We start from the raw sequence: 16,164 nt of genomic DNA on the forward strand, positions 1-16,164 counted from the left end.
CTTTCTGTCCAGAGCTTCCGCCCCTCTGTCCAGAGCTTCTGCACCTCTGTCCAGAGCTTCCGCCCCTCTGTCCAGAGCTTCCGCCCCTCTGTCCAGAGCTTCCGCCCCTCTGTCCAGAGCTTCCGCCCCTCTGTCCAGAGCTTCCGCCCATCTGTCCATAGCTTCCGCCCCTCTGTCCAGAGCTTCTGCCCCTCTGTCCAGAGCTTCCGCCCCTCAGTCCAGTGGGGTCATTTAGTAGGGTCACCGTAGTTAGGAGGCCACGGAAGCGGACAAGAAGGCGGACTAAGACGTTGGTGAAGTGGGGTCCGCGTCCTGCGCCAGAGCCGCCACCGCGGACAGACGCCCACCCAGACCCTCCCCTATAGGTTAAGGTTTTGCAGCCGGAGTCCGCACCTTTTGGGGGGGGGGGGTACTGTCACATTCTGACCTTTATTTCCTTTGTTTTGTCATTATTTAGTATGGTCAAGGCGTGAGTTGGGGTGGGCAGTCTGTTTGTTTTTCTATGATTTGGGTATTTCTATGTTTCGGCCTAGCATGGTTCTCAATCAGAGGCAGGTGTCATTAGTTGTCTCTGATTGAGAATCATACTTAGGTAGCCTGGGTTTCACTGTGTGTTTGTGGTTGATTGTTCTTGTCTCTGTGTTTGCACCAGATAGGGCTGTTTAGGTTTTCTCACGTTTATTGTTTTGTTAGTCTATTCATGTATAGTTTTCTTCATTAAAACACCATGAATAGAAACCACGCTGCATTTTGGTCCGCCTCTCCTTCACCTCAAGAATACCGTTACAATATGTCCAGCTCCCAGCACCCAACATATGTCCAGCTCCCAACATATGTCCAGCTCCCAGCTCCCAACATATGTCCAGCTCCCAGCTCCCACCATATGTCCAGCTCCCAGCTCCCAACATATGTCCAGCTCCCAGCTCCCAACATATGTCCAGCTCCCAGCTTCCAACATATGTCCAGCTCCCAGCTCCCAACATATGTCCAGCTCCCAGCTCCCAACATATGTCCAGCTCCCAGCTCCCAACATATGTCCAGCTCCCAGCTACCAACATATGTCCAGCTCCCAGCTCACAAATGATTTGACCTGTTCAGGCGTTGATGGTGCTTCTTCACACGAAGGTGGCGTATCTGAGGTTGCATTGACACCATATTCAGTAGTAGGCTACAAAAGTTGTATGCTACGGAAAGTCAAACACTGTCATATTTTTTCCAAGTCGCTATTTCCAAAGCACATCAATACAAAACCTAGGAGGCTCGGTTGGTTCTCACCCCCTTCCATAGATTTACACAGTAATTATGACAACTTCCAGAGGACATCCTCCAACCTATCAGAGCTCTTGCAGCATGAACAGACATGTTGTCCACCCAATCAAAGAGTTTGAATCTAGTACTATAAGCATAAGCTAGCTAGCACTGCAGTGCATAACATGTGTTTAGTAGTTGGCTCAAAGAGAGAGAAAGACATTAGTTGAATAGATTTCACCAAATTAGTTTCTTCAAAAAGGAAGGAGAATCAAGAGAGAGACAGAGAGATTTCTAGCTAGTTTAGCTACTCAAACACCAGGCTTGAACAGAGGGATGCTATGTTAGCCAGCTGGCTATGACTATTCAACACAACACTGGGACTCTTCTGAGTCAAGGTAAGCTTTTGGTTTGATTAATGTATTGCCACTGAGGCTCGCCGGTCTAACTGCTTACTGACTATACAACTGTAATGTTACTATATGATTGCAGCGGGTTTACTAACGCGTTAGTTCTATTAGCTATGTTGACTAGGACTTAACTTTAGTTCATATGGTGACAACGATGTAAGCTGTGTGTAGCGGTTATGACATGGCTTGGACATGTTTTTTCACCTGGTCATGATGTAGGCTGTGTGTAGCGGTTATTATATGGTTTGGCTTGGACAGGTTTTTTCACCTGGTCACATACAGCTGATGTGTTGTTCATTGAAGTCCACGAACAAAGGGAAGAGGTGAGAGGAGGAGAGTGCATAGATGCCAGAAGGAATGCAACGTGGCTGCTATGAAAGTGAACTGTGTTCAGTGGTGTATTCATTCCGGCAAAGCTGTTGAAAAATAGTTTCTTAAACGGAAGCAAATTAAACGGTGCTAAAACAACAAAAAAACTGAATTTTGTCCAATAGAAACTCTTGTTTGCAACTGTTGGACTAATGGTTACACCCTATATCACCTAGTTGCAGACAAGAGGCGGTAATGAATGTATCACTCACTGTCTGTCCCATGTGTCACTTTCTGTCACCTCAAATGTTTCTCTCCAACCTACGTTATAAACTTACATTCATAGGCTAGATTGTAGCAACCTCATGATGGGTAGAGGGACAATATGTTGAGTATCATGGAAATAGCCTAAACCGAATGATGTTACATTGAGCTGAATGGAATATGAAGGACAGTCATTCAATATAGCTGCAATAGAAATAGAAGCCATGCTGATGAGAGAAACAAATTGACGTCACTGACCGTCACTGACATCAATGCAGAGAGCATCAGCATTATGTCCTAGAGTGAACACGTTTCAGATCAATACCAGACATGAATACTACCTTCTTCTATCACAATAGTCAGTCCCCTGGATACTGTAACAGAGATACATTTTGGCCCCTCAGAGAGGGAAGGGCTGACTAGTCCTTGGGCATTGTCCTTTGTTCCTGGACCATTTCCCATGCTGCTTCCAAGAGACAGAGAACACATCAAATAGAGTTGCGCAATACAGTAGCAGGGGTCCGAGGTCTGAACTGGATGCATGTAGACACTGTCCCATTACAGAGAATATCCTAGCTCCGCATATGAAATTAAGGACATGAGTATCTGGAGCATGTCTACTCCTTATATTTAATAAAATGTCAGCTATCTGGAAATATATAGATGAAGACATCTCTTTTCGCCCAGTGCAGTGTGTACGGAGTCAGGCTGTGTAGAGACGAGACTCATTTAGATACTCTCAACAACAACAAAGGGATGCAGAGCAGACATGAAATATTCTCTTTGTAGAAGAGACTCTCTGCAAATCTTCATGATGTGAAGAAGCGGTGGAGAGGAGGGAGGAAGGAGAGGAGGGAGGAAGGAGAGGAGGGAGGAAGGAGAGGGGGAGAGGAGGGAGGGAGGAGAGGGGGAGAGGAGGGAGGAAGGAGAGGGGAGGAGGAAAGAAGGGAGGAAGGAGAGGGAGGAAGGAGAGGGGGAGAGGAGGGGGAGGAAGGAGAGGGGAGGAGGAGAGGAGGGAGGAAGGAGAGGGGAGAGGAGGGAGGAAGGAGAGGGGGAGAGGAGGCGGGGAGAGGAGAGGGGGAGAGGAGGGAGGAAGGAGAGGGGGGCGAAGAGGGAGGAAGGAGAGGGGGAGAGGAGAGGAGGGAGGAAGGAGAGGGGGAGAGGAGAGTGGGAGAGTAGGGAGGAAGGAGAGTGGGAGAGGAGGGAGGAAGGAGAGGGGGGGAGAGGGAGGGAGGAAGGAGAGGGGGAGAGGAGGGAGGAAGGAGAGGGGGAGAGGAGAGGGGGAGAGGGAGGGAGGAAGAGGGAGAGGAGGGAGGAAGGAGAGGGAGGAGAGGAGGGAGGAAGGAGAGGGGGAGAGGAGGGAGGCAGGAGAGGGGGAGAGGAGAGGGGGAGAGGAGGGAGGAAGGAGAGAGGGAGAGGGAGAGGGAGGAGAGGGAGAGAGAGGAGAGGACAGGGGGAGGAGAGGAGCGGTGAAGAGAGGGGAGGAGAGGGGGAGGAGAGGAGAGGAGCAGAGAAGAGAGGGAGGGGAGAAGAAGAGAGGTCAAGGAGAGGAGAAGAGATGGGAGAAGAGGAGAAGAGAGGGGAGGAGAGGAAAATAGAGGAGAGAGAAGGGGGGGGGTATTTTCACATTATAGATTGGAAGCCACTGCAGGTTTCTGGTTTTCTGGACCAGAATTTGGAAGAACTGATCTGTCAGTGTTGATGCAGCTCAGTGAGACCAAAGACCTACTTCCAGTGTCTGAATATTTAGTCTGACACCTTTCGTAAAGCTTTCTTCCTCTCTATATATCTATATACAGTGCCTTGCGAAAGTATTCGGCCCCCTTGAACTTTGCGACCTTTTGCCACATTTCAGGCTTCAAACATAAAGATATAAAACTGTATTTTTTTGTGAAGAATCAACAACAAGTGGGACACAATCATGAAGTGGAACGACATTTATTGGATATTTCAAACCTTTTTAACAAATCAAAAACTGAAAAATTGGGCGTGCAAAATTATTCAGCCCCTTTACTTTCAGTGCAGCAAACTCTCTCCAGAAGTTCAGCGAGGATCTCTGAATGATCCAATGTTGACCTAAATGACTAATGATGATAAATACAATCCACCTGTGTGTAATCAAGTCTCCGTATAAATGCACCTGCACTGTGATAGTCTCAGAGGTCCGTTAAAAGCGTAGAGAGCATCATGAAGAACAAGGAACACACCAGGCAGGTCCGAGATACTGTTGTGAAGAAGTTTAAAGCCGGATTTGGATACAAAAATATTTCCCAAGCTTTAAACATCCCAATGAGCACTGTGCAAGCGATAATATTGAAATGGAAGGAGTATCAGACCACTGCAAATCTACCAAGACCTGGCCGTCCCTCTAAACTTTCAGCTCATACAAGGAGAAGACTGATCAGAGATGCAGCCAAGAGGCCCATGATCAATCTGGATGAACTGCAGAGATCTACAGCTGAGGTGGGAGACTCTGTCCATAGAACAAAAATCAGTCGTATATTGCACAAATCTGGCATTTATGGAAGTGGCAAGAAGAAAGCCATTTCTTAAAGATATCCATAAAAAGTGTTGTTTAAAGTTTGCCACAAGCCACCTGGGAGACACACCAAACATGTGGAAGAAGGTGCTCTGGTCAGATGAAACCAAAATTGAACTTTTTGGCAACAATGCAAAACGTTATGTTTGGCGTAAAAGTAACACAGCTCATCACAATGAACACACCATCACCACTGTCAAACATGGTGGTGGCAGCATCATGGTTTGGGCCTGCTTTTCTTCAGCAGGGACAGGGAAGATGGTTAAAATTGATGGGAAGATGGATGGAGCCAAATACAGGACCATTCTGGAAGAAAACATGATGGAGTCTGCAAAAGACCTGAGACTGGGATGGAGATTTGTCTTCCAACAAGACAATGATCCAAAACATGAAGCAAAATCTACAATGGAATGGTTCAAAAATAAACATATCCAGGTGTTAGAATGGCCAAGTCAAAGTCCAGACCTGAATCCAATCGAGAATCTGTGGAAAGAACTGAAAACTGCTGTTCACAAATGCTCTCCATCCAACCTCACTGAGCTCGAGCTGTTTTGCAAGGAGGAATGGGAAAAAATTTCAGTCTCTCGATGTGCAAAACTGATAGAGACATACCCCAAGCGACTTACAGCTGTAATCGCAGCAAAAGGTGGCGCTACAAAGTATTAACTTAAGGGGGCTGAATAATTTTGCACGCCCAATTTTTCAGTTTTTGATTTGTTAAAAAAGTTTGAAATATCCAATAAATGTCGTTCCACTTCATGATTGTGTCCCACTTGTTGTTGATTCTTCACAAAAAAATACAGTTTTATATCTTTATGTTTGAAGCCTGAAATGTGGCAAAAGGTCGCAAAGTTCAAGGGGGCCGAATACTTTTGCAAGGCACTGTATCTATCTATCGGTTGGTTGATCAGGGGATTTTGGCCTGCTTGGTAACACAGGGTTTAAAATAGATCCACCACTTCTTATGTAACAGGAAGCCTTGTTATAATTATATACCCACAGATCCCATTGCTTCTTATTGTTGCTGTCAGAAGTAAACCTTGTAACTCTGTTCCCTTTTGAATTGAAAGCAGGAGTCGACTGTGTGTGAGGTTTTTATCACATTGTATGAACTGAGATGAACTGAATCGAAGAAAGTCAACAAGACGGTTTGAGGCTTGGACTGACTTGGACCAGCAGACCACAGCAGAACAAACTGACTTTACATGTTCTATTTGAACAAATCAAAGGCTTTTTCACACTCTTTAAGTAGGCAAACTAGCTCAATGTGATCACATTCAATCACCGTTATGCATACCTCTCCATCCTCTCTCCTCCCCTCCTAACTCCTCCCCCTCTCTTCCCACTATCTCCTCCTCAAATCAAATCAAAATCAAATGTATTTATTTAGCCCTTCGTACATCAGCTGATATCTCAAAGTGCTGTGCAGAAACCCAGTCTAAAACCCCAAACAGCAAGCAATGCAGGTGTAGAAGCACGGTGGTTAGGAAAAACCCCCTAGAAAGGCCAAAACCTAGGAAGAAACCTAGACAGGAACCAGGCTATGTGGTGTGGCCAGTCCTCTTCTGGCTGTGCCGGGTAGAGATTATAACAGAACATGGCCAAGATGTTCAAATGTTCATAAATGACGAGCATGGTCGAATAATAATAAGGCAGAACAGTTGAAACTGGAGCAGCAGCACGGCCAGGTGGACTGGGGACAGCAAGGAGTCATCATGTCAGGTAGTCCTGGGGCATGGTCCTAGGGCTCAGGTCCTCCGAGAGAGAGAGAGAAGGAGAGAATTAGAGAACGCACACTTAGAGTCACAAACGACACCGAATTGGACAGGAGAAGTACTCCAGATATAACAAACTGACCCCAGCCCCCCGACACATAAACTACTGCAGCATAAATACTGGAGGCTGAGACAGGAGGGGTCAGGAGACACTGTGGCTCCATCCGAGGACACCCCCGGACAGGGCCAAACAGGAAGGATATAACCCCACCCACTTTGCCAAAGCACAGCCCCCACACCACTAGAGGGATATCTTCAACCACCAACTTACCATCCTGAGACAAAGCTGAGTATAGCCCACAAAGATCTCCGCCATGGCACAACCCAAGGGGGGGCGCCAACCCAGACAGGATGACCACATCAGTGAATCAACCCACTCAGGTGACGCACCCCTTCCAGGGACGGCATGAGATAGCCCCAGTAAGCCAGTGACTCAGCCCCTGTAATAGGGTTAGAGGCAGAGAATCCCAGTGGAAAGAGGGGAACCGGCCAGGCAGAGACAGCAAGGGCGGTTCGTTGCTCCAGAGCCTTTCCGTTCACCTTCCCACTCCTGGGCCAGACTACACTCAATCATATGACCCACTGAAGAGATGAGTCTTCAGTAAAGACTTAAAGGTTGAGACCGAGTTTGCGTCTCTGACATGGGTAGGCAGACCGTTCCATAAAAATGGAGCTCTATAGGAGAAAGCCCTGCCTCCAGCTGTTTGCTTAGAAATTCTAGGGACAATTAGGAGGCCTGCGTCTTGTGACAGTAGCATACGTGTAGGTATGTACGGCAGGACCAAATCAGAGAGATAGGTAGGAGCAAGCCCATGTAATGCTTTGTAGGTTAGCAGTAAAACCTTGAAATCAGCCCTTGCTTTGACAGGAAGCCAGTGTAGGGAGGCTAGCATAGAGTAATATGATCAAATTTTTGGGTTCTAGTCAGGATTCTAGCAGCCGTATTTAGCACTAACTGAAGTTTATTTAGTGCTTTATCCGGGTAGCCGGAAAGTAGAGCATTGCAGTAGTCTAACCTAGAAGTGACAAAAGCATGGATTAATTTTTCGGCATCATTTTTGGACAGAAAGTTTCTGATTTTTGCAATGTTACGTAGATGGAAAAAAGCTGTCCTTGAAATGGTCTTGATATGTTCTTCAGAAGAGAGAGAGAGTAATGCCGAGGTCCTTCAAAGTTTTATTTGAGACGACTGTACAACCATTAAGATTAATTGTCAGATTCAACAGAAGATCTCTTTGTTTCTTGGGACCTAGAACAAGCATCTCTGTTTTGTCCGAGTTTAAAAGTAGAAAGTTTGCAGCCATCCACTTCCTTATGTCTGAAACACATGCTTCTAGCGAGGGCAATTTTGGGGCTTCACCATGTTTCATTGAAATGTACAGCTGTGTGTTAACATTATGTTGTCGAATAACATCCCCAAGAGGTAAAATATATAGTGAAAACAATAGTGGTCCTAAAACGGAACCTTGAGGAACACCGAAATTTACAGTTGATTTGTCAGAGCACAAACCATTCACAGGGACAAACTGATATCTTTCCGACAGATAAGATCTAAACCAGGCCAGAACTTGTCCGTGTAGACCAATTTGGGTTTCCAATCTCTCCAAAAGAATGTGGTGGTATCAATGGTATCAAAAGCAGCACTAAGGTCTAGGAGCACGAGGACAGATGCAGAGCCTCAGTCCGATGCCATTAAAATGTCATTTACCACTTTCACAAATGCCGTCTCAGTGCTATGATGGGGTCTAAAACCAGACTGAAGCATTTCGTATACATTGTTGTTCTTCAGGAAGGCATTGAGTTGCTGCGCAACAGCCTTTTCTAAAATCTTTGAGAGGAATGGAATATTCGATACAGGCCGATAGTTTTCTATATTTTCTGGGTCAAGGTTTGGCTTTTTCAAGAGAGGCTTTATTACTGCCACTTTTAGTGAGTTTGGTACACATCCGGTGGATAGAGAGCAGTTTATTATGTTCAACATAGGAGGGCCAAGCACAGGAAGCAGCTCTTTCAGTAGTTTAGTTGGAATAGGGTCCAGTATGCAGCTTGAAGGTTTAGAGGCCATGATTATTTTCATCATTGTGTCAAGAGATATGGTACTAAAACACTTGAGCGTCTCTCTTGATCCTAGGTCCAGGCAGAGTTGTGTAGACTCAGGACAACTGAGCTTTGAAGGAATACGCAGATTTAAAGAGGAGTCTGTAATTTGCTTTCTAATAATCATAATTTTTTCCTCAAAGAAGTTCATGAATTTATCACTGCTAAAGTGAAAGTCATCCTCTCTTGGGGAATGCTGCTTTTTAGTTAGTTTTGCGACAGTATCAAAAAGGAATTTCGGATTGTTCTTATTTTCCTCAATTAAGTTAGAAAAATAGGATGATCGAGCAGCAGTAAGGGCTCTTCGATACGGCACGGTACTGTCTTTCCAACCTAGTCGGAAGACTTCCAGTTAGGGGTGCAACTGCATCTAGGGTATTGCGCAAGGTTAAATTGAGTTCCTCAGTTAGGTGGTTAACTGATTTTTGTCCTCTGGTGTCATTGGGTAGACAGAGGGAGTCTGGAAGGACATCAAGGAATCTTTGTGTTGTCTGTGAATTTATAGCACGACTTTTGATGTTCCTTGGTTGGGGTCTGAGCAGATTATTTGTTGCAATTGCAAACGTAATACAATGGTGGTCCGATAGTTCAGGGTCATGAGGAAAAACATTAAGATCCACAACATTTATTCCATGGGACAAAACTAGGTCCAGAGTATGACTGTGACAGTGAGTAGGTCCAGAGACATGTTGGACAAAACCCACTGAGTCGATGATGGCTCCGAAAGCCTTTTGGAGTGGGTCTGTGGACTTTTCCATGTGAATATTAAAGTCACCAAAGATTAGAATATTATCTGCTATGACTACAAGGTCCAATAGGAATTCAGGGAACTCAGTGAGGAACGCTGTATATGGCCCAGGAGGCCTGTAAACAGTAGCTATAAAAAGTGATTGACTAGGCTGCATAGATTTCATGACTAGAAGCTCAAAAGACGAAAACGTCATTTTTTTTTTGTAAATTGAAATTTGCTATCGTAAATGTTAGCAACACCTCCGCCTTTGCGGGATGCACGGGGGATATGGTCACTAGTGTAGCCAGGAGGTGAGGCCTCATTTAACACAGTAAATTCATCAGGCTTAAGCCATGTTTCAGTCAGGCCAATCACATCAAGATTATGATCAGGGATTAGTTCATTGACTATAATTGGCTTTGAAGTAAGGGATCTCACATTAAGTAGCCCTATTTTGAGATTTGAGGTATCATGATCTCTTTCAATAATGACAGGAATGGAGGTGGTCTTTATCCTAGTGAGATTGCTAAGGCGAACACCGCCATGTTTAGTTTTGCCCAACCTAGGTCGAAGCACAGACTACACTGGCTGTGCTTGTGGCAGACTCCACTATGCTGGCAGGCTGGCTAACAGCCTGCTGCCTGGCCTGCACCCTATTTCATTGTGGAGCTAGAGGAGTTAGAGCCCTGTCTATGTTGGTAGATAAGATGAGAGCACCCCTCCAGCTAGGAGGGAGTCCGTCACTCCTCAGCAGGCCAGGCTTGGTGCTGTTTGTGGTTGAGTCCCAGAAAGAGGGCCAATTATCTACAAATTCTAACTTTTGGGAGGGCAGAAAACAGTTTTCAACCAGCGATTGAGTTGTGAGTCTCTGCTGTAGAGCTCATCACTCCCCCTAACTGGGAGGGTGCCAGAGACAATTACTCGATGCCGACACATCTTTCTAGCTGATTTACACGCAGTAGCTATGTTGCGCTTGTTGACCTCTGACTGTTTAATCCTAACATCGTTGGTGCCGACGTGGATAACAATATCTCTATACTCTCTACACTCGCCAGTTTTAGCTTTAGCCAGCACCATCTTCAGATTAGCCTTAACATCGATAGCCCTGCCCCCCGCTAAACAGTGTATGATCGCTGGATGATTCGTTTTAAGTCTAATACTGCGGGTACTGGAGTCGCCAATGACTAGGGTTTTCAATTTGTCAGAGCTAATGGTGGGAAGCTTCGGCGTCTCAGACCCCGTAACGGGAGGAGTAGAGACCAGAGAAGGCTCGGCCTCAGACTCCGACTCGCTGCTTAATGGGGAAAACCGGTTGAAAGTTTCTGTCGGCTGAATGAGCGACACCAGTTGAGCATTCCTACAGCATTTCCCTCCAGAAGCCATGAGAAAGTTGTCCGGCTGCGGGGACTGTGCCAGGGGATTTATACTACTATCTGTACTTACTGGTGGCACAGACACTGTTTCATCCTTTCCTACACTGAAATGACCCTTGCCTAACGATTGCATGTGAGGCCGGGCTTGTAGCACAGCTATCCTCGCCATAAGGCGAGTACAGTGACTGCAATTAGAAGGCATCATGTTAATGTTACTACTGAGCTTCGGCTGTTGGAGGTCCTGACGAATCGTGTCCAGATAAAGCGTCCGGAGTGAAAAAGTCTTCTCTCCTATATAACAGTAATTAAAAAGTAAAAACCGTAAAGTTGTCAGGTAGCAAAATAGGTTGGCAACAAAACGCAGAGCACAGCAACTCGAAAACAAGTCTGCAAGTTGTGACCGGAAATGACCTATCTGTTTCTCTGAATTGAATTGTGTTACTCCCCTCCTCTCCTCCCTCTCCTCCCTCTCCTCCCCACTCTTCTCCTTCCCTCTCTTCTCCTCCCCTCTCCTCTCCTCCCCTCTCCTCCCTTTCTTCTCCTCCCTCCCCCCTCTTCTTCTCTCTTCTCTCTTCTCTTCTCTTCTATTCTCCTCTTCTCTCCTCTCCTCTCTTCTCTTCTCCCCTCTCCTCTCATCTCTCCTCCCCTCTCCTCCCTCTCTTCTCTTCTCCTTCCCGCTCCTCTCCTCCCCTCTCCTCTCTTCTCTTCTCTTCTCGTCTCGTCTCTCATCTCCTCTCCTCTCCTCTCCTCCCCTCTCTCCTCCTCCCCTCTCTTCTCTTATCCTCTCTTCTCCTCCCCTCTCCTCTCCTCTCTTCTCCCCTCTCTCCTCCCCTGTCTTTTCTTCTCCCCTCTGCTCCCCTCTCCTCCCCTCTCATCTCCTCTCTTCTCTCCTCCCCTCTCTCCTCTCTTCCCCTCTCCTCTCTTCTCCTCCCCTCTCCTCTCCACCCTCTCTCCTCCCCTATCCTCCCTCCCTTCTCCTCCCCTCTCCTCTCTTCTCTTCTCCCCTCTCCTCTCCTCTCCTCTCCTCTCCTCTCTTCTCTTCCCCCTCTCCTCTCCTCTCTTCTCTCCTCCAACCTCCTCTCCTCTCCTCTCTTCTCTTCTCCTCTCTTCTCCTCCCCTCTCATCTCCTCTCCTCTCTTCTCCCCTCTCCTCCCCTCTCTCCTCCCCTCCTCCTCTCTTCTCTTCTCCCCTCTCCTCCCTCTCTTCTCCTCCCCTCTCCTCTCTTCTCCTCCCCTCTCCTCTCCACCCTCTCTCCTCCCCTCTCCTCTCTTCTCTTCTCTCCTCCCCTCTCTTCTCTCCTCCCCCCTCCTCTCCTCTCCTCTCTTCTCTTCTCCTCTCTTCTCCTCCCCTCTCCTCTCCTCTCCTCTCTTCTCCCCTCTCCTCCCCTCTCTCCTCCCCTCTCTCCTCTCCTCTCTTCTCCCCTCTCCTCCCTCTCTTCTCCTCCCCTCTCCTCTCTTCTCCTCCCCTCTCCTCTCCACCCTCTCTCCTCCCCTATCCTCTCTTCTCTTCTCTCATCCCCTCTCTTCTCTCCTGCCCTCCCCTCTCTCCTCCCCTCTCTTCTCTCCTCCCCACTCCTCTCCTCTCCTCTCATCTCTTCTCCTCTCTTCTCCTCCCCTCTCCTCTCTTCTCCCTTCTCCTCCCCTCTCTCCTCCCCTGTCTTATCTTCTCCCCTCTGCCCCCCTCTCTCCACCCCTCCCCTCTCCTCTCTTCTCCTCCCTCTCCTTTCTTCTCATCCCCTCCTCTCCTCTCCTCTCCCTCTCCTCTCTTCTCCCTTCTCCTCCCCTCTCTCCTCCCCTGTCTTATCTTCTCCCCTCTGCTCCCCTCTCTCCACCCCTCCCCCTCTCCTCTCCTCCCCTCTCTCCTCTCTTCTCTTCCCCTCTCCTCTCTTCTCCTCCCCTCCACCCTCTCTCCTACCCTCTCCTCCCTCTCTTCTCCTCCCTTCTCCTCTCTTCTCCTCCCCTCTCCACTCCACCCTCTCTCCTCGCCTCTCCTATCTTCTCTTCTCCTCTCTTCTCTCTCTCCTCTCTTCTCTTCCCTCTCCTCTCTTCTCTTCTCTTCTCTTCTCTCCTCCCCTCTCTCCTTCACTCTCCCCTCCCCTCTCCTCTCCTCTCTTCTCTTCTCCCCTCTCCTCCCTCTCTTCTCCTCCCCTCTCTTCTCTTCTTCTCCCCTCTCCTCTCCACCCTCTCTCCTCCCCTCTCCTCTATTCTCTTCTCTCCTCCTCTCCTCTCCCCTCCCCTCTCCTCTCCACCCTCTCTCCTCCACTCTCCTCTCTTCTCTTCTCTGCTCTCCTCCCCTCTCTCCTCTCCTGTCTTATCTTCTCCCCTCTGCTCCCATCTCTCCACCCCTCTCCTCTCCTCTCTTCTCTTCTCCCCTCTCCTCCCTCTATTCTCCTCCCCTCTCCTCTCTTCTCCTCCCCTCTCCTAACTTCTCTTCTCTTCTCTCATCCCCTCTCTCCTCTCTTCTCCTCTCCTCTCCTCTCCCTCATCTCTCCTCTCCTCTCCTCCCCTCTCTCCTCTTTTCCAGGTACACTAAGCCAACAACATCTACATATGTATTAATATGATTTTCTTCTCTTCTCTTCTCTCCTCTCCTCTCTTCTCTTCTCTTCTCTTCTCTTCTCCTCTCCTCTTCTCCCCTCTCTCCTCCCCTCTCTTCTCTCCTCCCTCTCCTCCCCTCTCTTCTCTCCTCCCTCTCCTTTCCTCTCCTCTCTTCTCTTCTCCCCTCTCCTCTCCTCTCTCTCCCCCCTCTCTTCTCTCCTCCCCTCCCTCTCCTCTCCTCTCTTCTCTTCTCCTCTCTCCTCCTCCCTCTCTCCTCTCCTCTCTCCTCTTATCTTCTCCCCTCTCCTCCCCTCTCTCCTCCCCTGTCTTCTCTTCTCCCCTCTGCTCCCCTCTCCTCCCCCTCTCCTCCCCTCTCCTCTCCTCTCTTCTCTTCTCCCCTCTCCTCTCTTCTTCTCCCCTCCCTCTCTTCTCTTCTCCCCTCTCCTACCTCTCTTCTCCTCCCCTCTCCTCTCTTCTCCTCCCTCTCCCTCTTCTCCTCCCCCCTCCTCTCTTCTCCTCCCCTCCCTCTCCTCTTCTGTCCTCTCCTCTCCTCCCCCTCTTCTCTTCTCTTCTCTCCTCCCCTCTCGCCTCTCTTCTCTCCTCCCCTCTCTCCTCTCTTCTCTTCTCCTCTCCTCTCTTCTCTTCTCTTCTCTTCTCTTCTCCTCTCCTCTCCTTTCCTCTCCTCTCCTCCCCTCTCTCCTCTTTTCCAGGTATACTAAGCCACCAACATCTAGATATGTATTAGTACGATTCTCTCCTCTCCTCTCCACTCCTCTCCTATCCTCTCCTCTCCTCTCCCCTCCCCTCCTCCTCTCTTCTCTTCTCTTCTCTTCTCTTCTCCTCTCCTCTCCTCTAATTTCCTCTCCTCTCCTCTCCCTCTCCTCTCCTCTCCTCTCCTCCATCCCCTCCCCTCCCCTCCCTCCTCTCCTCTCCCCCCCCCCTCCCCCTCCTCCCCCTCTCCTCTCTTCTCCTCCCCTCTCCTTTCCACCCTCTCTCCTCCCCTCTCCTCTCTTCTCCTCTCCTCTCCTCTCCCCTCCCCTCCTCCTCTCTTCTCTTCTCTTCTCCTCTCTTCTCCTCTCCTCTCCTCTAATTTCCTCTCCTCTCCTCTCTTCTCCTCTCCTCTCCTCTCCTCTCCTCTCCTCTCCTCTCCTCTCCTCTCCTCTCCTCTCCTCTCCTCCCTCCCATCCCATCCCCTCCCTCCCCTCCTCTTCTCTCCTCCCCTCTCTCCTCTCCCTCTCCTCTCCTCCCCTCTCTCCTCTCTTCTCTTCCCCTCTCCTCTCTTCTCCTCCCCTCTCCTCTCCACCCTCTCTCCTCCCCTCTCCTCCCTCTCTTCTCCTCCCCTCTCCTCTCTTCTCCTCCCCTCTCCTCTCCTCTCCACCCTCTCTCCTCCCCTCTCCTCTCTTCTCCTCCCCTCTCCTCTCCACCCTCTCTCCTCCCCTCTACTCTCTTCTCTTCTCTCCTCCCCTCTCTCCTCTCCTCTCCTCCCCTCTCTCCTCTCTTCTCTTCCCCTCTCCTCTCTTCTCCTCCCCTCTCCTCTCCACGCTCTTTCCTCCCCTCTACTCCCTCTCCTCTCCTCCCCTCTCCTCTCTTCTCCTCCCCTCTCCTCTCCACCCTCTCTCCTCCCCTCCCCTCTCCTCTCTCCTCCCCTCTCCTTCTCTTCTCTTCTCTTCTCTTCTCTCATCCCTTCTCTCCTCTCCTCTTCTCCCCTCTCCTCCCTCTCTTGTCCTCCCCTCTCCTCTCTTCTCCTCCCCTCTCCTCTCCACCCTCTCTCCTCCCCTCTCCTAACTTCTCTTCTCTTCTCTCCTCCCCTCTCTCCTCTCTACTCCTCTCCTCTCCTCTCCTCTCCTCACCTCTCCTCTCCCCTCATCACTCCTCTCCTCCCCTCTCTCCTCTTTTCCAGGTACACTAAGCCAACAACATCTACATATTTATTAATATGATTCTCTTCTCTTCCCTCCTCCCCTCTCCTCTCCTCTCTTCTCTTCTCTCTACTCTCTTCTCCCCTCTCCCCTCCTCCCCTCTCTCCTCCCCTCTCTTCTCTCCTCCACTCTCCTCTCCTCTCTTCTCTTCTCCCCTCTTCTCCCCTCTCTCATCCCTTCTCTTCTCTCCTCCCCCTCCTCTCCTCTCCTCTCTTCTCTTCTCCTCTCTTCTCCTCCCCTCCCCTCCCCTCCCCTCCCCTCCCCTCCCCCCTCCCCTCTCCTCTCCTCTCCTCCCTCTCCTCCCCCTCTCCTCCTCCCCTGTCTTCTCTTCTCCCCTCTGCTCCCCTCTCTCCTCCCCTCTCTCCTCCCCCTCTCCTCTCCTCTCTTCTCCTCCCCTCTCCTCTCCTCTCCTCCCCTCTCCTCTCCTCTCTTCTCTTCTCTTCTCTCCTCCCCTCTCTCCTCTCTTCTCTCCTCCCCTCTCTCCTCTCTTCTCTTCTCTTCTCCTCTCTTCTCTTCTCTTCTCTTCTCCTCTCCTCTCCTCTCCTTCCCTCTCTCCTCTTTTCCAGGTACACTAAGCCACCAACATCTAGATATGTATTAATACGATTCTCTCTCCTCCTCTCTTCTCTTCTCTTCTCTCCTCTCCTCTCCTCTCCTCTCCCTCTCCTCTCCTCTCCTCTCCCTCCTCCCTCTCCCTCCTCTCCTCTCCTCTCCTCTCCTCTCCTCTCCTCTCCTCTCCTCTCCTCTCCTCTCCTCTCCTCTCTCCCTCTCCTCTCCTCTCCTCTCTCTCCACTCCCCCCTACCCTCCCCTCCCCTCCCCTCCCCTCCCCCCCCTCCTCTCTCCTCCTCTCCTCTCCTCTCCTGTCCTCTCTTCTCCTCTCCTTTCCTTTCTCCTCTTTTCCAGGTACACCAAGATGAAGACAGCCACCAACATCTACATATTTAACCTGGCTCTGGCTGACT

At 49.4% G+C, this 16,164-nt stretch overlaps 1 protein-coding gene across 1 annotated transcript in view; it reads left to right on the forward strand.

Moving 5' to 3' along the window:
* Positions 1-16,164, forward strand: part of LOC135503857 (nociceptin receptor-like) — a 125,495-nt gene that overhangs the window by 59,100 nt on the left and 50,231 nt on the right. The window contains exon 3 of the mRNA XM_064922026.1: positions 16,106-16,164. This exon is cut by the window's right edge and continues 297 nt beyond it. Within this exon, the coding sequence (XP_064778098.1) occupies positions 16,106-16,164 (59 nt within the window). The remainder of the gene's footprint in view (positions 1-16,105) is intronic.

This window comes from Oncorhynchus masou, chromosome 18 (assembly GCF_036934945.1).
Source record: "Oncorhynchus masou masou isolate Uvic2021 chromosome 18, UVic_Omas_1.1, whole genome shotgun sequence".
Taxonomy (NCBI): domain Eukaryota; kingdom Metazoa; phylum Chordata; class Actinopteri; order Salmoniformes; family Salmonidae; genus Oncorhynchus; species Oncorhynchus masou.